Raw genomic sequence first — 21593 nt, forward strand, 5'->3', positions numbered from 1 at the left:
AAGTTAGCCATAATCATTGATTTCAAATCAGTCTAGAACTAATGTTGGATACAATTATATCAATCAATTAATATAATCTGCATAGCAAGAAGATGAGTATGACCTTTGGGGTCCCTTCCAACTCTACAATTCTATGATTCAATGACATATACATATATTATGAAACAGGATTAGTGGATAATGCTGATCTGACACTGGTAAAAGAGGATGCTTCCTGTCGTTTCATGGAAAAGAGGGCTTCGGAAGCTACACACAATTCCTCACAATGCCATTCTAGAATATCTTGGAGGCATTCTGCAAGCCATGTTGATGGTGAGACATCCTATGCTGAGCAGCTTCAATTCAACTTTCATGATGTTTCTTGTGATGTGGCTTTTTGGCAGGCTCAGTTTTTCATCAGGCACCCTTCCAAAACTACCCTCAGAATGGACAGTGAGGTTTGGCCAACCTCAGCATTACTAAAATAAGATTTATGGGGCATGCTTGGTGTGTTGAATGTAGTTGGTGATCCTGCCTGCCCCTTGCAATGACCATCAGTGGGAGTTTGGCAGGGGGAGGGCATGCGGACAAGGCACTGTGACTAGACTCCTCTGAACAGCGGAGTCTGTGTCTGTGAGATCAGCACAGTGGTGGGTATCTACTCATTCAAATCACTCATGCAAATCTGAGCTATGTACCTAATACAATATCCTCTTGGATATGAACTTAGCTAATGTTATGCCCAGTGCTGCTATCAATGGCAGTTTCTCTCCAAGCGCTTCTGGAGTGGGAAAGCATTTCACCAGGGCTGCAGCATGGTAGGTGGTGGTGCAAATGGTTAACTCCCTCTCCCTGAGTACTGGGGTCCAGGTCCTGATTGTCTTTCCTTCAAGGCTCCTATTTAGGTTTTAACAAACAGGTACATGAAACAGTTATGTGATTAATTCCTGAAGTTTATATTCCCAAACCAGGAAATACAGGGTTTAGCAGAGGTTGTTGGGTTTTGTTTTTGTTTTTAAAGTTGACTATTGGAAATATCCTTTTTTTTTTAAGTTGACTATTGGAAATATAAAGGGACACAGGTGGTGCTGTAGTCTAAACAGCAGAGCCTAGGGCTTGCCAACCAGAACGTTGGCGGTTCGAATCCCTGCGATGGGGTGAGCTCCCATTGCTCAGTCCCTGCTCCTGCCAACCTAGCAGTTCAAAAGCATGCCAAAAAAGTGCAAGTAGATAAATAGGTACTGCTCCGGTGGGAAGGTAAATGGCGTTTCTGTGCGCTGCTCTGGTTCGCCAGAAGCGGCTTAGTCATGCTGGCCACATGACCCAGAAGCTGTACACCGGCTCCCTCGGCCAGTAAAGCGAGATGAGCGTCGCAACCCCAGAGTCGTCAGTGACTGGACTTAATGGTCAGGGGTCCCTTTACCTTTACCTTTATTGGAAATATATTTTGTATCCATGGCAAAAACACCATCCAGAAAGCCACCAAAATATTTATTTGGTTTGCACTGTGTGATCTTTTGATGCATGTTGACATCACATGTTAATTTAAGCATGTGATATTGTTGGCACTTAAATTATTGACTTGTGGTATAGTTGATAAGCTGCATTGACAGAAGTCTTTATACTGTACACAGAAATCCTCTTTGCAAATTTTCTTTTGTGTTGGGATGGTTCAAGACTTGCTATTTTCTGGTGAAATTCAAGCAGGGGCAAATTATTTAGCAAAAGGCTGTTTCTTGGGGTGGGGGTGGGGAAGCCATGATTGTTAAAGTTGTGTAAAAGTGCTTTAAGTATATGCTGTGGTCTACCATGTTAAGCATGCAGTCTACTCTGTTCAATTGTCAGCCATAGTCAATAGACACATAATCCATTTTATATTCACATGGGCTCAGTAAACACTGTTGCTTATTTACTTGATATTTTATGATGTTTTGTAATGCAGGATGTATTTTACAATGGAGATGTTTAATTTATATCTGTTAGCATGCTTCCATGATGAAGAAATGCACATAGATATAGATATACATTAATATAGATATATATAGTGTGTTAGGAGACAAATATCTTGTGTTTAATAAAAACAAAGAATGCACAATATCCACCACTAGTATTCTGATTCATAGTTCATTTTTGTGTCTAAAATCTGGCTGAAAATCTGCTTCTTTTCATCATTTCTTATCCTGAATGGGTTCCTTTTTCTTAAAGAGGCATCCATTCAAAGTTAAAACAAAGCAATGCACATTCAGATTAGGTGGCAGAGGAATGAAATGTAGCTTGATACCTTGTTAAAAGATGCACTATGACCTTAAGAGACTGGCGAACTAGACTAAAACTAACAAAATGAATTTCAATAGAGACAAATGTAAGGTTTTTAAGCCTTCGGCGGCAGTCATCAGATGCAAAAATACAGGATGGTGGCTTTCACTCCTGGCTTGTAAAATGACCTAGGGGTTTTTGTAGGCCATAGCTGCCAAGTTCTCCCTTTTTTAAAGGGATTTTACCTTATGCTGAATAGGCTTCCTCGCGAGAAAAGGGAAAACTTGGCAGCTATGATGTAGGCCACAAGCTTAACATGAGTCAACAGTGTGAAGCAACAGGAAAACAAAAAACTAATGCAATTCTATGCTGCATCAAAAGAAGTATAGTGTCCTGTTTAAGGGAAGTAATATAATATATGCTCCCAGCCTATCATCCAACCAGTTCAGGGCAGATTACAAGAGATTATCCCATGTCAGGGTGAGAGATAGTGACTGGTCTAAGGTTATGTTATGAGCGTCACTGATGAGTGGGAATTTGAACTCATGTTGCCCCTGGCTGCAACTTAATGGAAGAAGGGCACTGACTCTGCAGATGTTGCTGGATCTCAACCCTGACTTTTGGCCATGCTGCCTGCAGCTGATGGAAGTTGGGGTTGCTTTCCATTACCTTTTACTGAGAGTAGGCACAGCTAATTCTTCAAAATTCACACTTCAACCTTTTCAATGTAGACCCCCCCCCAAAAAAAACCCTATCCCAAAGTGTACACTGTGGGGCAATGGGGTGGGGGAAAAATATGTACAAATGGCAAATTTGTGTGCAAACCTTTTGTTTTAATGAATGCAAACTGGTGTGAAAAAAATCAGGGTGAACTCATTTGCAGCCTAGAAAAACGAGAAACCTCAAATTGACAAGTTCGCCCATCGCTGCCTAGGACTAAACCTCATTGAACACAGTGGGACATTGGACTACTACACTGCTGGTAAGATAGTGGCCACATCTGCACCGTATATTAAAAGCACTTACTATACCACTTTAATGCCATGCCTTCCTGTAAAGAACCCTGAGAAGTATAGTTTGCAGGGGTGTGGTGCTGTTTGCCTGTGCCTGGGACAGGTGCACACCCATGCGCGCTTAGTGGGGGGTGGAGCATGCTCACCCAGCTCTCACCATCAGGCAGGCCCTCATGTGCCAGGCAGCAGTGTGGCACAGAGGGTGCTCTTCACCTTCTGTGTTCCCTGCCTTCGCCGCCAAAAGGCAGGTGGGGAAGGGCCATGGACAGCAAGCAACAGGGATCTCTGTGGGGGGTGCCTGGTTTGCGGCCCCCTTCCAATTGTGCGCTTGGGGCAATGCCCCCCCCTGGCACCACCCATGCTATGCCACTGGTAGTTTAAGAGGGCCCGGAGTTACTAGATGCCCCTGTTCATCTCAGGGAACTCTGGGAATTGTTGCTTTGTGAGGGGATAGGGGCCCCCTAACAACTCTCAGCACCCCGAACAAGCTACAGTTTCCCAGATTCTTTGTGGAAAGCTATGATTATTTAAAGTAGAATAATATTGTGTGGATGTGGCCATTGCATTCAACATATTTCATCTCCAATGTTAAGTGTTTTAGTTGTTTGGTTTGTTCAGGCAATTGTTCATCAATCATGAACCTTAAATCCGGATGACTGGTCCACTTGCAGAATCTCAGAGAGACATAAATATTCTGGCATTTGCGAGATCTCCATCATATAGCGGATCTGAAGTTTGCAATGGCCAAACCCAGGGTACCTCCGAGGAAAAGTTGTAAGTTATTGCAGTATTCGTTTTAAAACACTCATATCTAGATATTGTTTGAACGTATGGAGAGAGCTGTCCATCTTGGTCCAATAAATGCAGCCCCCCAGGATGTGTATCAAAATTATAGAGTTTTAATCCAAGATAAAGCTCTAAAAATGAATGTATATAAGTGGGTGACATGATTCTTGGGAGACAATTGACTACATTATGACAGGGATGGGCAACCAAAGCTAGGAAGGGCTGTGGCCTTGTAGGAAAAGCCAGTCAGGAGCCACAACCAATGGTAGGTGAAACCAGAACATAAAAGTGGGAGGAGTCTGAGCACTACAAGAATACTACTTCCCCCCCCCTCTCTGTGACACCCCAGCCCTTCTTGACCTCTCTCATACACACATGAACCAGAAGCGTATGTAATTATCAGAGTAGGTGACCCAGGGAGCAAGAGTGGGTGACCAGAAGCGTGCAAAGAGCCAGATGATACTGAGGGCTACATTGTCCTGATGGAAGCATTGACCTCAGCAGAGTCCAGGGTACCTTGGACAACTTCACACAGGTCTTAGGCCGAATACTACTGTTCATAAGAGCAGAGCTCAGATGTTGCTTCAGCACCTGTTACTTTTGGACTGCGCTTTATACAGGAGCCAAGGCCCTGTCTCAGTAGGTGGTTCCCCCTTCACTGAGAGGGGCCTATTCATTTAACGGGGGGGGGCAGTGTCTTCCAATAGACATTTATAGAGTGGTATAGACTCCAATTGCACTGGAGCTTCTGAGATGCAGTCCTCAATGTGATGTCTTTGAGACGGGGTGCTGGTTCCATGACTCCTTTGAGTATGTTAGATGCTTTTGGGGCTGGCCCTGAGGACAATCCTTCCCCCCACTCTGAATCCTGGTTTCTGGTCTCATTCTTTGAAGAAGGGGGAGTCAAGCCCAACATACATTAAGTTAGGGGTGCATATGTGGTCTACATGAGGGCAAGTCATTTGTGTATGTATGTATATGTGTATACACACAGACACACACACACACAGACACACACACACACAGTACACACACACACACAGTACACACACACACACACACACACACACACACACACACACACACATAATAATCCCCGTCAGTAAAAAAAAATCCAGCATGCCAGGAGCAAAGTTTTTATCCTGCCCATTTCCCTGCTGTGTTTAATATATAGGGAAGTTTTCCTACATAATGCTATCTTGCAAAAATGATATTCCCCACAGCTAAGGCAAAAGTCATATAATCCAGCCTACTCTGATTTGCCTCCTTGTGTATGTAGACTGAGTTTAAGATGGCACTAGTCTGAGGGATGAGTTGTGCTTTTCCGTACAGTGGTACCTCTGGTTAAGAACTTAATTCATTCAGGAGGTCCGTTCTTAACCTGAAACTGATCTTAACCTGAGGTACCACTTTAGCTAATGGGGCCTCCCGCTGCTGCCACACTGCCGTGGCGCGATTTCTGTTCTCATCCTGAAGTAAAGTTCTTAACCTGAGGGACGCAGGTGGCACTGTGGGTTAAACCACAGAGCCTAGGGCTTGCCGATCAGAAGGTCGGCGGTTCGAATCCCCGCGACGGGGTGAGCTCCCGTTGCTCGGTCCCTGCTCTTGCCAACCTAGCAGTTCGAAAGCACGTCAAAGTGCAAGTAGATAAATAGGTACCGCTACAGCGGGAAGGTAAACGGCATTTCCGTGCGTTGCTCTGCTTCACCAGAAGCGGCTTTGTCATGCTGGCCACATGACCTAGAAGCTGTACCTTGGCCAATAACGCAAGATGAGGGCCGCAACCCCAGAGTCGGTCACGACTGGACCTAATGGTCAGGGGTCCCTTTACCTTTACTATTTCCAGGTTAGCGGAGTCTGTAACCTGAAGCGTTTGTAACCCGAAGCATTTGTAACCTGAGGTATCACTGTACTGTTATTGAGACCTGGGACATTATTTTTCAACTCCTGCTGGGACACTACTGCTTGTTGAGGTCAGAAGTCCAAGGTCACAGAAAGTAATGGTGGCTAGTGTCCCCTGGGACTGGTGGGGCAGGGGTAGGAGGCAGGCGTACCAACATTTCTTTATTCTTTCTTTGGTGATCACTTGTAGCCAAGTAAGATTGTCTTCCATTAACATGGAGCCAACTAATTCTGGTTTTGCTCCCATTCTCCTCCCCACTGCATTCTACAAGGGCAACACTGAGATTAAGTAGGAGGAAGCTGGCAGGTTGTTCTACCCCCTGGGATGGGCTGAAAGTTAGAAGGCTGGCTGAGGCCTGACTAAGGCTGGTGTGGGGAGCTCCCCATTCACTCCAGTGGAGCGGCCTCCATGGACAAAGAGAGTCTACTTTGCAGCTCCTCCTTATGCCAGCACCATCACTCCTGGGAACCAAAGGGACTCTCTGAAGGGACTCCAAAAGAGATTTGAGTTTACTCTGCTTTGTACTGAACAGGTATGGTGGTGTTCGGTGCATTGCAGCTGCTGCTGCTTTCCAAGGAAGCTGCCCTGTTCTGTCCTCCCCGGTGTCAGTACTGCTCTATATCTGCAGCAAAATGTGAGCACGTCTCAGCACTCTCAGAAGGTGAGTCTGCCCCACTCAAACCCATGCTTCCACTTCCTCCTTCCCTCAATTCCTGTAACTGTCTCAGTGGATAAGTCGGGGATGGGGAAATTTTTTTTAGCATGTGGGACATGTTTCCTTCTGGGCAGCCTTCTGTCAGTGGTGAGCACAGCCAGATGCAAAAGTGGGCAGAGCAATGCATTTAACTTTTACCTTTGTACAGTAGGCAAGTTTCTACACACACTCATGTGCCTCTCCAAAGCCTCCATCCAGGCAAGCAAGAAGCATTATCAGAGTTCAAGGATGTTCCAGCCATTCAAGGAAGGTGTGAAGAAAGGCCAGTGTCGGGTGTGGCCTGGGAAGAAGAGAGAATGTGTCCTGGGGAGAGTTCCAAAGGACAAGTAGAGAGGCCTGGAGGACTACATTTGCCCTCTAGGCCTGAGGCTCCCCACCTGTGGGCTAAGCCGTTCTGCAAGGCACCAACTATCCTTATCTAGTGCCTGGGGCTGCTATGCACTTGGATTTTCCTGGACATTACTAGAATTTCAAAGGCAGAATTGACGTCTGGGGGGAATTTCCTAAATGTGGTGCTTTGTCCTGGATCTTAGGCAAGTCAATTGAAAAAAAATGCATTTGTTGGTGATTTTATAAAAAAGAAAAGAAAAGAAGTCAACAACTTTCAGGGTGTCCTGATTTTTACTTTTTGAAATACGGCAACAGTGGTGCCTAAGCATGGGCATATTAGTCTATTTGGGGGCTGTGTCAATTCCATTTGTGTCTACTCGTAAGTCTGCTCTGACCAATTTCTGTATTAAACTACATTTAAAATAAACATTTTCTCTCAAGATGCACATTTTAAGAGTATTTTGCTACAATACATTTTATTAGTGGTGGTTGGACTTCAAAAACTATTACCATGAGATCCAGTGTGGTGCAATGGCTGGAGTATTGGATTAGGAATAGGGAAGCCTAGATTCAAGTTGCCATTCAGCCATTGTGATCCTTGGTGACTATGTGCCAGCCACACACATCGTAACACACATCACAGGGTTGTTATGAGGATAAAATGGGTGAGGGAGGAACTAATGATATAGACATAGATATCTCAGGGTTCAGGAACCTGGGGTACTCTAACTCCCATCAGCCCAAGCCAGCATGGCCAATGATCAAGGGTGATGGGATATGTAGTTTGGCCAGATTTGGAGAGCCACAGGTTGCCTACCTCTGATGTAGATAATCCTGAGAGAAAGAGCAGAATGCAAATGTAATAAATAAAACAAAACAAAAGAGAAGCACATTTGCCTTTTCTGCTTGATGTATGCAAACTGCAGAATCCTGCTTCCCTCAGTGCAGAATGTGAGTTTACCATATTTTGTGTATTTCCAGTAAGAAGTCGTAAGTCCGAATGTTGCTTTGCCTTGTAGATTTCTGTCTAAGTGTCTCCCCACCCTCTCCCACCCTTTCCCCTGTATTCAGTCTTAGTAGGTTTGTCAAGTTACACAGAGAAGATACATCTACGTCATGGGAGCCTTAGTGAGATTCCTCCGCTGTCCTTCACAAAATTCTCCAACCTCCAGTTCCTGTCAATCACTGGATTCCGAGTTTCATCCCTGACCAACCACACCTTTTCCACAATTCATGCCAACCACCTGAGGGTATTGAATCTCAGCAATAACCACCTCCTTAGTTGCATGATTCAGCCAATGGCTTTCTCAGGTCTTCTGCTCCTTGATGAATTGATTCTGACCAACAATAGTTTGGACATATTGAGAAGGTCATGGTTCTCAGAGATGCCAATACTCAGCAAACTCTTCCTTGGGGCCAACAGAATTGCATACCTTCCTCCAAGAACATTTGAAAGCCTGGCCAAGCTGGATGAACTGGTTGTGTCTTCTAATTTGATCCAGTATCTTCCAATGGACACTTTCTATGGATTGCCTTTGTTGACCAAACTGGACTTATCAAGCAACAAAATCATGTTCATCAACCATGAGGTTTTTCAGCCTTTGCAAACACTCAGACATCTTCTACTGTTCCAAAACAGGTTGACTGTCTTGCCCATCCTTCCAGGTTCTATAAACTTCTTATTTCTTCACAAAAACCCATGGGAGTGCAATTGCCAACTGGCAAGATCTATGGAGCCACTGATGGCCAAAATCCAGTATCTCGATGATATTGTTTGTGATAGACCCCCCAACTTTGCAGGACACCAAGTGACGAGCATCAGGCTTGGAGATTGTGCCTCTCTGTCTCCTGCTCCATCCCCAACCACACCCCTCCCGCCATCAACTCTACGGAACCTCAGCTTTTTTTATGGCTTTCTAGGTAAATGTTATTTAAGCACATGTTTGGAAGCTGGACCTTTTGATAAATCAAAACACTGTCAATTGATTAACTTAGTCACCTAAATGCTGCAATCCCACCAATAACAGTAGCAGAATCACCATTCCTGTAACCATCATTTTCTGACTAAACTATTTTTTACAAAGTTTGCTAAACAGTGTTGGATAGCTTTTTCTTTAAATGTAGTTGAACTGTGCAAAGGACACAATGCAGAAGAACATAAGCAAGGCCAATGCACACCCCGCCTTACAGTTATTTACAGCTTAAGATTTCAAAATGTAGTCGCATTCCAAACATTGCCTGCATCCAACTTCAAAACAAATAGGCACCTTTTGTGTAATTGGAAGGAGGACAAGTCCATCACCCCACCCCACCCCACTGGGACATTTTCCCTTCTGCTTTGATGCTCTTGCATCAGATAGGAACATAAGAAACTGCCTTAATGCCAACTCAGGCTGTTGGTCCATTTAGGGCAGTATTGTCAACACAGACTAGTAGTGGTTCTCCAGGCTTTCAGGCAGGGAGTCTCTCCCAGCCCTACCTGGAGAAGCCAGGGATTGAACCTGGGACCATCTGCATGCAAAGCAGATGCTCTGCTACTGAGCTACAGACCACTCCCAAGATCTTTTTTTACAGAGGAATAGCTGGGATTTCATACTTTGCACAATGTCAAAGTCCTTGTGCTTTGTTTATTTCCTGATGGGTGGGAGGGCACCCTGTGAGCTGGATGAAATCTGCTTGCAGGCTGTATGAAGCCACAGGCCAGGTCTTCCCAACTTCGGATCCAGACAATACTGAGCTTGATGGAAAGATAGCCTGACATTGGCATGCATTGGGAAGTTCCCTTCCCAATGCATGCCACAGTAAGCTTCTTGGAGGAAGCCTGGGATGCAAATAGAACAAAGCAGACAAAATAAATTGCAGATCATGAAGCTGACCATTCATCTCTACCATGCTTTATCTCCATGGGTGCAGGAGGACTCCTCGTTGGTTTGATTCCAGGCCTGGTCATCTGTTGCTGCATTCCCAGATATTGTAACTGCACCCCCTATGCAAAGCAGACTGAAGACAAACCACCCTCCAAAAAGAAACCGACCAAATCATCCTCGAGCAAACAGAGGACCTCAGATGTGGACCCACTGAAACCTTTCAGTTTTCCCATCATGGAGAATGCTGCAAGCCATTCTGAAGGGGGCCACATTGCTAGATTGCCCTTCTGTGGCTGCTTCTGTGGAACCTGTAGAGCACAAGATTTGGGACAGGCCAAATCTGTACCCAAGAGGCCAGTGGTTGCCTTTTTATCGACGGATCCTGTGGGTAAAACCGTTGTAACTCTCCATGAGAAAGGAGACAGCCTACCTTGCTGTCTGGCACACAGGAAATGTATCAACAGGGTGAATGACGCCTCTAGATGCACCAGGGCCCATAGCAGTCAGGAGCAATCATTTGCAAAGAGGGGTACAGAATCCTGCTGCCCATCCATCCAGCATGCAACTTTACATCAGATGGAGTGGAAGGAACATGGTGAGTGACCAACACAGAACAGAGAAACCATTTACGACTTGTAAGCATTGGATTATACTATTGATTCCTCCACACCATACATTTTAAAGCGCATGGTTTCTCCTAAAGAATCCAGGGAACTGTAGTTTATCCCTCACAGGGCTATATTTCCCAACAGTTCCTAGGATTCTTTTTTTTTGTGGTGTGTGGGGGAAGTCATGTGTTTTAAATATATGGTGTGGAAATGACTTGTATCTTTACCAGCAGATTTTCCTGGATGAAACAAGCTGAATAAATAAATCAGGTTCATGTAGTTCAGGGTTTGGTGACTGTGTCTGTCAAGGTTACTTTATGTTGGGGGCAATCAGTCAAGGGTTTGCATGCTGGTGGCGGGTGTGGTCGAAGCCATTGATGGGCAGAGCAAGAGCCAAAAATCTGTGGAACCTCCCTCTGTCCAGCTTTCCCTCTTCTCTTTCTCTCTGCTACTCCCTTCTCTCCCTCTTCTTCACTGTCATGGAGAGAGAAATGGACAGAGAGACAGACAGACCAGGGTTAGATAGAAATGCGGCTGAGGGCCTCTGGTTAACGGAGCACTCCAAACAAATTTCTCAAGTTAATTTTTATTGTGCATTCCATGTGTCACCTGTATTTGTAATGTAGGATTTGCGTTTTCTCTCTCTGGCTTTTCATGTTTTCAGAGTTGAGGGAAGGAGCTGATCACCAGTTGGATGGACAGATATCACACCCAGAGACTCAGCTTGGTGGAGTTCAGGACTCCGAAGCGTTGGTCCATATAGATTTTCCAGATGGAAGTGCTCTAAAGTTGGAGAGAGACTGTTCAATGTTTTACAAGACCCCTTCCAAGAGAAAAGAGTTGGCTCAGAGTGGATTGAACTTCTCTACTACCCATAGTTGGCTGGCAACAAAGAAGAAGAACATGTCAATGTCTGGAAGTCCTAGTCATCAATACCAGGGTGGCTGCACATCTCGTAGATGCAGAAAAGTCTCTGAGGAGAAACTGTATGGAGAACGCTTCAAAGAGGGAAGCCATCCTAAGCACCCAACCACAAACAAACAGTCATCCTGGAAGACTGATGTTTATTCCAAAGGCTATTCCTCCTTGCCAAGCAAGGGCAGAAGAAAACAGCAGAGGAAGCGACCAGGTGATCTACACAGCCCTCCATACTGTGGCATGACTTCCACTTCTTGCCTTTCCATTGTGCCCAGCCAGTCAGAGGATTACAGCCTTGCACAATATCCAGAGGAAGGAGGGAGCAACTCCCAATGCTTGGATACTACACAGGCCAGAAGAGTTCTTGAACATAGAAAAGCTGGGATCCAGCAACAAGGCTCAGACATTTCCTTGTCAAGGAATGCACCCACCACCACAAAAATATGGAAACATAGAAGTGACAGAGAGGAGTCCAACCAGAACTGGAGAGCTCAGAAGTGGCACACTCAACAGAGCACCACCCCTAGGATCTCCAGAAGGCTAGATAAAGCTACCCAATGGTCTTCCACTGACAAAGTCCGCCTGAAAGGTAACATTGAGCATGCATTATCCTTTTTCAAGTGGGACAGTTTAGCAGCAGCATGGAGAAAAACAGGGAGTATATGTCCATGGACCACAACAGCAGCCCTGGCTCATCCTCCTCTGATAATGTTTGGTTAAAATGAGGTGCATGATGTGGCATCATTATGCAATATGCAATGTCACTACAACATGTATTCCCCCCCCCTACCAGACATATGACTAGAAAAGGAAGAGATAAGGGGTTATGGAGGTGTTTTCAGGAGCCACAACACATTCTCCATATTGAGATGCATGTGAATACAGTGGTACCTCGGTTTAAGTACACAATTGGTTCCGGAAGTCTGTACTTAACCTGAAGTGAACTTTCCCATTGAAAGTAATGGAAAGTGGATTAATCCATTCCAGACGGTCCGCGGAGTACTTAAACTGAAGTGTACTTAACCTGAAGCAAACTTTCCTATTGAAAGTAATGGAAAGCGGAGTAATCCGTTCCAGAGGGGTCTGCGGAGTACTTAAATTGAAAGTACTCAAACCGAAGCGTACTTAAACTGAGGTATGACTGTATTTATTTGATTAATTCTTTGATTATGGTTGGATGGCTGGATAGACAAATTCATGGAGAATAATGCTTTCAGTGGCTACTAGCCACAACGGCTATGCTCTGCCTCCGCATCTGGAGGCAACAATGCATCTGAATACCAGTTGCTGGAAACCACAGAGGGTGTGTGTGTTTTTGTGTTCAGGTCCTGCTTCTGGGTTTCCCACAGGCATCTGGTTGGCCACCGAGGGAACAAGATGCTGGACCCAGATGGGCCATTGGCCTGTTCCAGCAGGCTCTTATGGCAGGCATCCCCAAACTGCGGCCCTCCAGATGATCCCATGATCCCTAGCTAACAGGACCAGTGGTCGGGGAAGATGGGAATTGTAGTCCAAAACATCTGGAGGGCCGAAGTTTGGGGATGCCTGTCTTATGGTGTTCTTACATTCATGTCCATCATCAGCCTCTACTTCCTAAATACAGTACATTAGAAGGGGAACTGAGATTATGAGCCCCATTCCCACCCCACCATTGGCCTTGTACTCAAGACCAACGGCCATTTGGCTCTTGCTCTCCAAAAAGAAGAGGAGTTTAGGGTTTAATTTCCTAATTAAATGTGATTGAGAGGCAGGAGCAGGAGATTGTGTGCATCTCCTTATCAGTTGGAAAACCTGGAACATCATAAACAAATGAAAGAAACATACAATCCCTAATTTTATGTTTCATCCTGCAGAACATGAAGCAACCCTTGGTCTGCATCACAATGCTGAGAGGTCGATGTTGGAAGACGTCTGGCAACCAATCCCTTTGTCAGCCCATTACCCTTCCTGTGGAATTCCTCATCATGGGCAGAGTGAAGGTGATTTAGAGACACCTCCTCTGGCCAGCACAACAGCACTTGCCACTCTCTTCCCGCCAACTAAGAACACCATGCAATTGATTCTAAAAGGTCAGGATAGGAGCCTGGGGGTTGTGGGGACATTAGACACTAAGATGGTGGTTGACAGCAGAGTGGACATGTACCCTCCAAGGGGTGTGAGCCTCAGAAGCTTGAGTGAAGAAATTCTGGATGCAGAAGCGCCTTTAGAGTCTTTTGCCATTGGCACTGCCAATCCACATTTTGCAGAAGGTAAAGAGGATGGTGTTGGTTCATCTTCCAAAGCAACGGATCTGAATTCCTGCTATGACACTCCTATCGGCCTCCTCGTCAAGACAGATGAGAATCTGTGGCTGCTGGAGCTTCCTACGTCTGATAAGAGCTGCAGCAACATGATTTTTTCAAGCGTTCAAGGGGGTGGATATGAAGAGGCTGCAACTGTCACATCAAGCTGCCCTTTGGTTCAGAAAATGTGCCAGATCAGTTTCCCCCTTCTGGCTGAAGAGGAAAACACAAGCTTGCCAGGTGAGCATAAGGAGGCCGACTCAGCTGATATGAGGGAGGACTGTGTGGTTGCCTATGAAAGCCCTTCAGGAAATGTTGGGGAGCAAGAAGGAAGCTCAAAGGCTGAACTTGATGCCAAATCTAATAAGTAGCTCAGTGGGTTCCCCCACCCACTCATTTGCTACCAAAGTAAAACTTTGTCAAAGGTGATGAGTCTGTGATCTTCCCTCAATGGAAGTTGGTTCCATTTTTCAAAAAGGAATGGATGAATATGTCAATTTCACTGTGCTCAGTTTCTCATTCCCCCAACTCTCGGTATTTTAAGTTCACATTTATGACATTGCAATTTAGAGTTCAAAACATCACCCTAAAATTTGAACATTTTTATTTTATTTTATTGCCATCGTTTTTTTTGTCCAAATAAAATAATAAATACCATCTCTACAGTCTGAAAAAGTTCTTCAAGATCAAAGTTTTCTGTTTGTGATATAGGGGTATAAATTGATAAACTCTCCTTATATAAATAATCACCCTCCCATATATTTGGAAAAATTACAGATAACTTGCAACTTAGGCACATTTAGCTTTATACACTTGGCAATTAAAAAAATAAAATAAAATAAGGGGGTGGAAAGGGGGCAGGTGTAGATGGGGGGGGGGATGTTGGCAATCCCATCTGCCATTGAACCCAATGTTTTTCTACTATATGCAATTTTGGCTTTAGGCACAATCCCCGGAGCATAACCCCAGCATAAGTTGAGAGTCACCTGTATATAATTTCATAAACAGAACAAATTTGCTCATATCATTAAAATGATACCCAAGTAAGCCAAGAATACATTTCCTTGACAGAACATTTTGTAGATAAATATTCTTCCTTTTTATGAATGTCCGCTGGCAGGACAGTTACAAAAATAAAATATTTATTTTACATATGTCTTCAGATTGAAAGTAATAGAAAAATTAAACATTTGAATTCAGTAGTCCATCAGCCATTGCTAAATACATTGTTTTTCTTTGTATGTCTCATTAGATGTAAATTTACACTATACTGTAGAAGTAATCTATGAAAAATGTTTAAGGTGAGATGTGTTAAGCAAGTACTGTTTCATATAAAGATTGATAGGGGAAAAAAAATGAAACCACCATAATGCCATCACTCTAATTTTAGATGCTGCTTCATCAAATGGGGGAGGGAAGAGGGGCAATGAATTTCTCTTCTGTTAAGTCATGTTGGTCCTTTAGAATGAGAAACAAACAAAATCAGGGATGGAAAACAGGGAGGGATGGGCAAATCTATTAATTTTGGTTTCTCTCATTTTTCAATCTTAAGTTCAGTTCTCTACATTTTTGCCTCAATTTGTGCATTATTATTATTATTATTATTATTATTATTATTATTATTATTATTTTAAGTCCTCATGAAAATTCATCAACATTATCCTGTGAATTTCTCCAAATACATTGCACTTAATTCCCTCTAACATAATGCATTTTCCCTTTTTTTATTAACATAAGTATTTTTAATGCACATTCTATCCTATCAGCAAGATATACTGTATGGCTTGCTTGGCCGTAGGAAGTGCATTGCAAAATCCAGAGGTGTGCAATTGCTGAAGGATTGCTCCAGTTTGATTCATATATTGTTTCAGGAGTACTAATTAGGCAGGTAAAGGTAAAGGGACCCCTGACTGTTAGGTCCAGTCGCAGACGACTCTGGGGTTGTGGCGCTCATCTCACTTTACTGGTTGAGGGAGCTGGCATTTTCCGCAGACAGTTTTTCTGGGTCATGTGGCCAGCATGAATAAGCTGCTTCTGGCGAAACCAAAGCAGCGCACATCAGTGCCATTTTCCTTCCCGCCAGGCGGGACCTATTTATCTACTTGCACTTTGACGTGCTTTCGAACTGCTAGGTTGGCAGGAGCTGGGGCTGAGCAACGGGAGCTCACCCCGTCATAGGGATTTGAACCGCCGACTTTCTTATTGGCAAACCCTAGGCTCAGTGGTTTAGACCACAGCGCCACCCGCCTTTTCTAATTAGGTAGGCTCCCCTTTAAATGTGTACTGAACTAAATTTCTCCCCCCACAACCCCAGTAGCCGCTGGATCTGGTCCCCCAAAGGAACTTTCTCTGGCCCTACTTTCTCTGGCCCTACATCAGATTTTAGTCATGGTGTGACAGAGTACTGTCTCTCTAGTTTCACTCATGAGGAAAAGAAAACACTACCAAGTTAGAACCAAATGGAATATTCCACTGTTGCAACATTACATCTCTCCTTTGGCTTTTTGTAGACTCTGATGACATTGAGGAACGTACACTGAAAAATAGGGGATGGAAAATCTGTAGTGCCCCAGATGTTGTTGCATGCCATCAGCTTCAGCCACCATGGCCAGTATTCAGGAACTATGGGTGTTGTAGTCCCAACAACATTAACAAATGCTGGTTTGTTTATTTACCATTATAGTTTTGGCAATGGTGGCAATTTCGCTCTAAGGTGCTGCTGGGCATCATCTATAACTTCCAATATTGACTCGCTCAGGGTTCTCATTTTCCCCAGTGTCCACATTTCTGCAGTAATTTGTGAACTTTTAATCCTCATGAAAATCCTTCCATATTTTAGTGTGAATTTATCCTATATAAAAAAATCTAATGCAGTTTTAACATTTTTTGCAAGCCATTTCTCTGAATGTAGCACAGTTTTGTATGGTATTTTCACCAACAGATTCATTTTAAGGCACACTTTTACCTAATATGTGCATTTTTGTAAATTTTTACCTAGAAATATGCATTGCAAAATTTAGAGCCGTATGAATTTTGAAGGGCCAGTTGTGTTTCCTTTCTCATATTGTTTTAGGAGTTGCTGATTTGCTAGGTTTTCCTCCCATCTGTACCCTCAGGTAGAGAAGTTGAAATGATGGTTGAGTTTTGGTTTACTTGTTCAGAAAAGACAAAGTAAATTCGCTTTGAACTGCAAACTGAACCAAACTTGACCTCCCCAACCTTACCCACAAATCAACAGAATGAGTGCAGAAAGCATGAACCTTACTCTGATTTGCCTTTAGATGTCATCCTGCAGCAAAACCTCACTGGCTATGTGGTGTTGTCATGAAGCCAGTTTAGGAATTGAATGGACTTTATCTCCTGGTCATCCACTGGACTTTGATTTCTCTTGATATGTTCTGTTTGCATGATGTGTTGGTCTATGGAATTACACTTTGTGAGATATTATATGTTGAATTGTGTTTGAAATAGAAGTTACATAGTCAAAAACCGTCTGTTACGTTGTGGTGTTGTTAACAGGATTGTATTTACGTAACCTAAGGTTTAGTAGTGTTTTGCTTGAAGCCAAACCAGAGCAAAGTCACTGTTTCCTGACCCCTCACTGGTGACTTGTTGGTAATTATTATTTTTTAAACAACCACCCACCACTCAGCAGCATTATATATGGGAGAACTATCCCACCACCACCACTCAGGCCATGAAGAGGTAGAGGCAGTGGAGGAGATGAACAGCAGATAATCATTCTTAGAACCTTACACACACACACACACACACACACACACACACACACACACACACGCACACACACACACACACACCACTCCAAGCACCACTTTTGAGTCTAGCAGGTTTACTAGCAGACTTCCATCTCCTCTCAGACAAATGCCTCTAAATTACATCACGGCTGGTCACCAATTCATCAGTTTCAAGAAAATGTGGACCTCCATACACTGTCAAGACTCCAACTCCCAACATCATAGGCTGCTACCCATGCTGTCTGGAGCTGATGGAAGCCAAAAAGCATCTGAAGGCCCACAGGCTCCCCATTCCTGGTTTATAGGATGGGAATAGACACAATGGAGAGGTGCATTCCTAACTCAAGGAAGATAACTCAATAACATACTTAGCCAAGGCTCCCTGCAGCTTGACAGCGCTTATCCAACAATGAAGTTGTTGTCCCTCTGTAAACAATTCTACCCAAATGAACGTCTTGAGTCTTCAGCAAATGGTTACAGCCAATTCTCATGACAGTTATGACCACTCTAATCTGATTCCTTGTGTTTACCAGATTTCCTCTTATAGGACATGGCAACACATGTCTAGAGGATAAGATAACTAGCAAATCATAAGTAACCACCACTGGGATGCTTCATTGTTTTCAGTTTTGAAGCTCTTCTGCTTTGTACAGAATGTGGCCGTGCTTCTGGACTAAATGGGTGGTTGAAGCACCTGGTGCAACAATCACCTGTGGAAACCCTCCAGTCTATGAGAATGAAGATAGTTTTGGTACATTTTTAAAAACTCATCCCACCTTCCCTCTCCCCAAAAAACATTTTAAAAAGAAATGATCAAAACTGAGACTTGTACGAATCATCCATGTCTTCGATTGGACCATGTTTCCTTTAATTCTGAAACACTCAGGACCTTCCATTGGAAGCATTTTTTGGGGAGACACAAAGCCAGGTTGGGGAGGGGGGGAGGGAATGTGACTTTTTCTCAGTGCCCTGTGGGTCACTTGGTGAGCTGAAGTCAGGATCCCCAACCAAGCGGTTGTCTTTGTCTTTTCGATGAGGAGCTCATCTTCAGTCCCTGCAGAAAACTGTCCATCCCCTTCAGCAAAGTTCATACATTAAGTTCTGTTATAGTTCCATGCATGGACAAGAGGGGGAGGCAATAGTGTCCGTGCAAAAGGAGGGAGGTTCTTACAGCTGCGTCTCATCTCTCGTTTCGGGGCTACAAGGGTCCAGCTTGTTACTGCAGCTGCTCTTTCGACTGTGGGTCTCATTTTCGACATGAGCTAAGGGATCGGGTCGTATTAAATACCTAGGGAGAAATTATTATGCATTGCTGTTATGTTATTCTATTTCTTGTGCCCCAGTCCTTCCTCTCATGAGAACCCAGGGTGGGTAACAATAACAACACACCATGAAAGCAAAATCAAAACCACAACTACATTGGGTTGTATTTAACACAGTGCTATGTAGTGTTTTGCGTGAGCAGAACAACTCTCCTCTCCCCTTTGCACCCCCTAAATTTGGCGATAGGTTGTATGTGAGGAAAGGAGGGGAGAAGAGTCCTGTTGGGCAAGTGGAGTTCATTTTCTAGCTGAATACCACCCAAAATATTGTAAATGAAGCAGTAAGATGGATAGCAACAAATTATCCAGCTAAAGGCCTGGAAGAATAAATAAGCCTTACCATGTTGCCAGAATAATCTCAACAGGGTTGGAGTTTCAGAACTGGGGTGCCACCACTGAGAAGACCCTGCTTCTTCCAGTGGTCCACCCCAGCCGTTTTACCCACATAGAACTCATGGAGCCAGATATGAAAGGTGTTCCATCTATTCAACTTACACCATCAATGGTTTCAGTCAACCACATCAAATGTACTTACACAATGTCGTTGAGTTCCAGGCGTGTGTCTGGAGGAGGGTTGATGAGAACATAGGACAGTGTGTTCTGATGGTCATTCATTTCGTCTGCAAGAAATACGGGGAGGACTGGTAAAACAGCAAATCCTTTAGTAAAAAATGGCAAACCTTTGAGCCCTTTGGTGTGTTTAAATCACAACTACAAGAAGAAAAAAATTCTGACCTGCCCACCTGCCATAGTATTTTGAGGCATGCAGGTTTCCAGCATGCAATAGCCATTATTATCCCAGGAACAGTTCTGGGATTGACCTTAGCTCAGGTGTGGTGAACCTCAGGACCAGAGCACAAATGTAGCACTCCAAATGTAGCACTTGACCTGACCCCCATAATTCTTCCCAGACCTCACACCCCTCTTCTCATGCCACACCCCTCACTAGCCCTGCCTTGCATCCCCCTGGGGTGTTTTTCCCTGGCTGGGATGTGTCCTTTGATAATACCCCTTGCTTGCTTGGATGGAGGACAGTGGGTGTAGAAATTATCCGGCTGTATGGAAGGCAAAATCTGCATTCCTTGCTTCACTCACTTTTGTGTCTGTCCCTTCCCGCCACTGACATGCAGCCTCTGGAAAGCTTCCCAGGAAATAACGCAGCTCTTGGGCTGAAAAATGCTCCCCACCTCCTAAACTAGGCTAGAGGTGTAATGGCAGATCTCTAGCAACTTTCCTTCTCCCCTGGCCACGGGCATTGCCTTGCACCCCACCCACTTGAGTGTCATTTGCCTGGCTATATTGTGTCCTTGCCTGGTGGGAGGATTGAGATGGATGGATGAGTGTGTAGAAAGTGAACTTTATATTATTTCCTCCACCCACTTTTGCCCCTGATCCCACCCACCATGGGCATGTGGCCCTCAGAAGGCTGCTCCCCAAAGAATGCAGCCTCTGGTATTCGGAGGAGGAGGAGGAGGAGGAGGAGGAGGAGGAGGAGGAGGAGGAGGAGGAGGAGGAGGAGGAAAGAAAGGTTATCCACCTCTGCTCCGGTTTAAAACACCAAGCACAACCCCACTCAAACTGATGAAACATGGCTTTATGCAGCAGCATCTTCTCCCCTTGGAAGTGGGTATGCTTGGCTTTCTGCAACCTATCTGAGAAACTGGTGTTCCACAAAGAATCTGGTTGTTCCACAACAACAGAAGCATGCATGAAAAACAGAGTGATGGAAAGGAGGGGCACACGTCGGAGGGGCAGGCCATGGGAGCATGCTCAGAAATGCTTGTCAGATGTTGGTTGCTTGTCAGATGGATAAATTTGGGGCATATGAATTCCTTTCAGGCGGAGCCTGTGTGAAATGTTCACACATTGCCCCACCAACTTCAGCCAGCCCTCCCTCCAGCTGCTGGACTTCTTGGTTACATCCACCCCAGAGGGCAGCCCTGTCAGCTTCCACTTCCTTAGTCTCAACATTGTCTATGTAGAGCCTGGCAGGGAAGAGAATGGGGACAAACTAGAAGGAGTTGGCGCCACCTGCTGTTGGCCTCCTTGCCTTCTGTTGCACCAGGCCTAATGGACGGCAGCCCCCAAACGACTCTGAGCATCTCTGTGTGTGTCCCATATTCCCATCTGTTCTCTGCAGAAATTCATTGTATGAATGCCTGGAACACCTTTTGACACACACATCTGTGACGCTTTCAGAAGGCGTCGCTCTAAGAAAGGCTTCTCTATTCACTTCACTGGCAGGACCAGTTCCATTAGAACCAAGTGCAATAAGGAGGTGCATAAGGTGGGCGGCAGTGGCGACGGCGGCGGCAGGGGAATCTTTGGAATTGAAGGCTATGCTCAAGGCCAGATAGTAAATCTCTGTGGGTCTAATGGAGCTGCTGGCTTGCACTGGCTACCCCAGCTCTGGACATTCACTGGGAAATGAATGAGTGTTGTCCCATTTATAGATATGGATAGAAGGATCTCTAAATTCAGGGAAATTACTTAAATCAAGCAGAAAAGAAGAAAAGAAAAAGAAAAAGAGAAAAACCTTGATTTTAGCCCTTCATCTGGATATTTAATGCGTTCCCTGGTGACCCTGTGAAAGCACAAGTTTGTTGCGTCTAGTATGCTGTGGAAGACTTTAATTGGAGAAGGGCTACAAATGAACCCATGGGGTTGTCTAATACCCTCCCTCTCTCTCTTAGCCCCAGTCTTATATACACAAAATGAGGGATATTACTGCCTTACATTATAGAACTTTGTAAGCAAAATTGCAGTGACTTATATTTTTAATAAACACACAAAAGTGCAAACATTGTTTTATTTTTATAGCATTATAAAATGAATCTTCACTTTTAACCAATTAATATT

The 21593-nt window shown here is 44.4% G+C and overlaps 1 protein-coding gene across 2 annotated transcripts in view; it reads right to left on the reverse strand.

Moving 5' to 3' along the window:
• Window positions 1–18432: 18432 nt before the first annotated feature.
• KCNT1 (potassium sodium-activated channel subfamily T member 1) overlaps window positions 18433–21593 on the reverse strand; it is a 55936-nt gene continuing 52775 nt past the window's right edge. The window contains exons 15-16 of one of the 2 annotated variants that reach the window (XM_060270274.1): window positions 19270–19354; window positions 18433–18700 (exon numbers count right to left, since the gene is read on the reverse strand). In XM_060270274.1, the coding sequence (XP_060126257.1) occupies window positions 18580–18700; window positions 19270–19354 (206 nt within the window). In that variant the 3' untranslated portion in view covers window positions 18433–18579. Of the gene's footprint in view, window positions 18701–19146; window positions 19355–21593 lie in introns of those variants that run through there. The other variant, XM_060270273.1, reaches the window with a different exon arrangement.

Source organism: Zootoca vivipara, chromosome Z, assembly GCF_963506605.1.
Source record: "Zootoca vivipara chromosome Z, rZooViv1.1, whole genome shotgun sequence".
In the NCBI taxonomy this organism is placed as follows: Eukaryota; Metazoa; Chordata; class Lepidosauria; order Squamata; family Lacertidae; genus Zootoca; species Zootoca vivipara.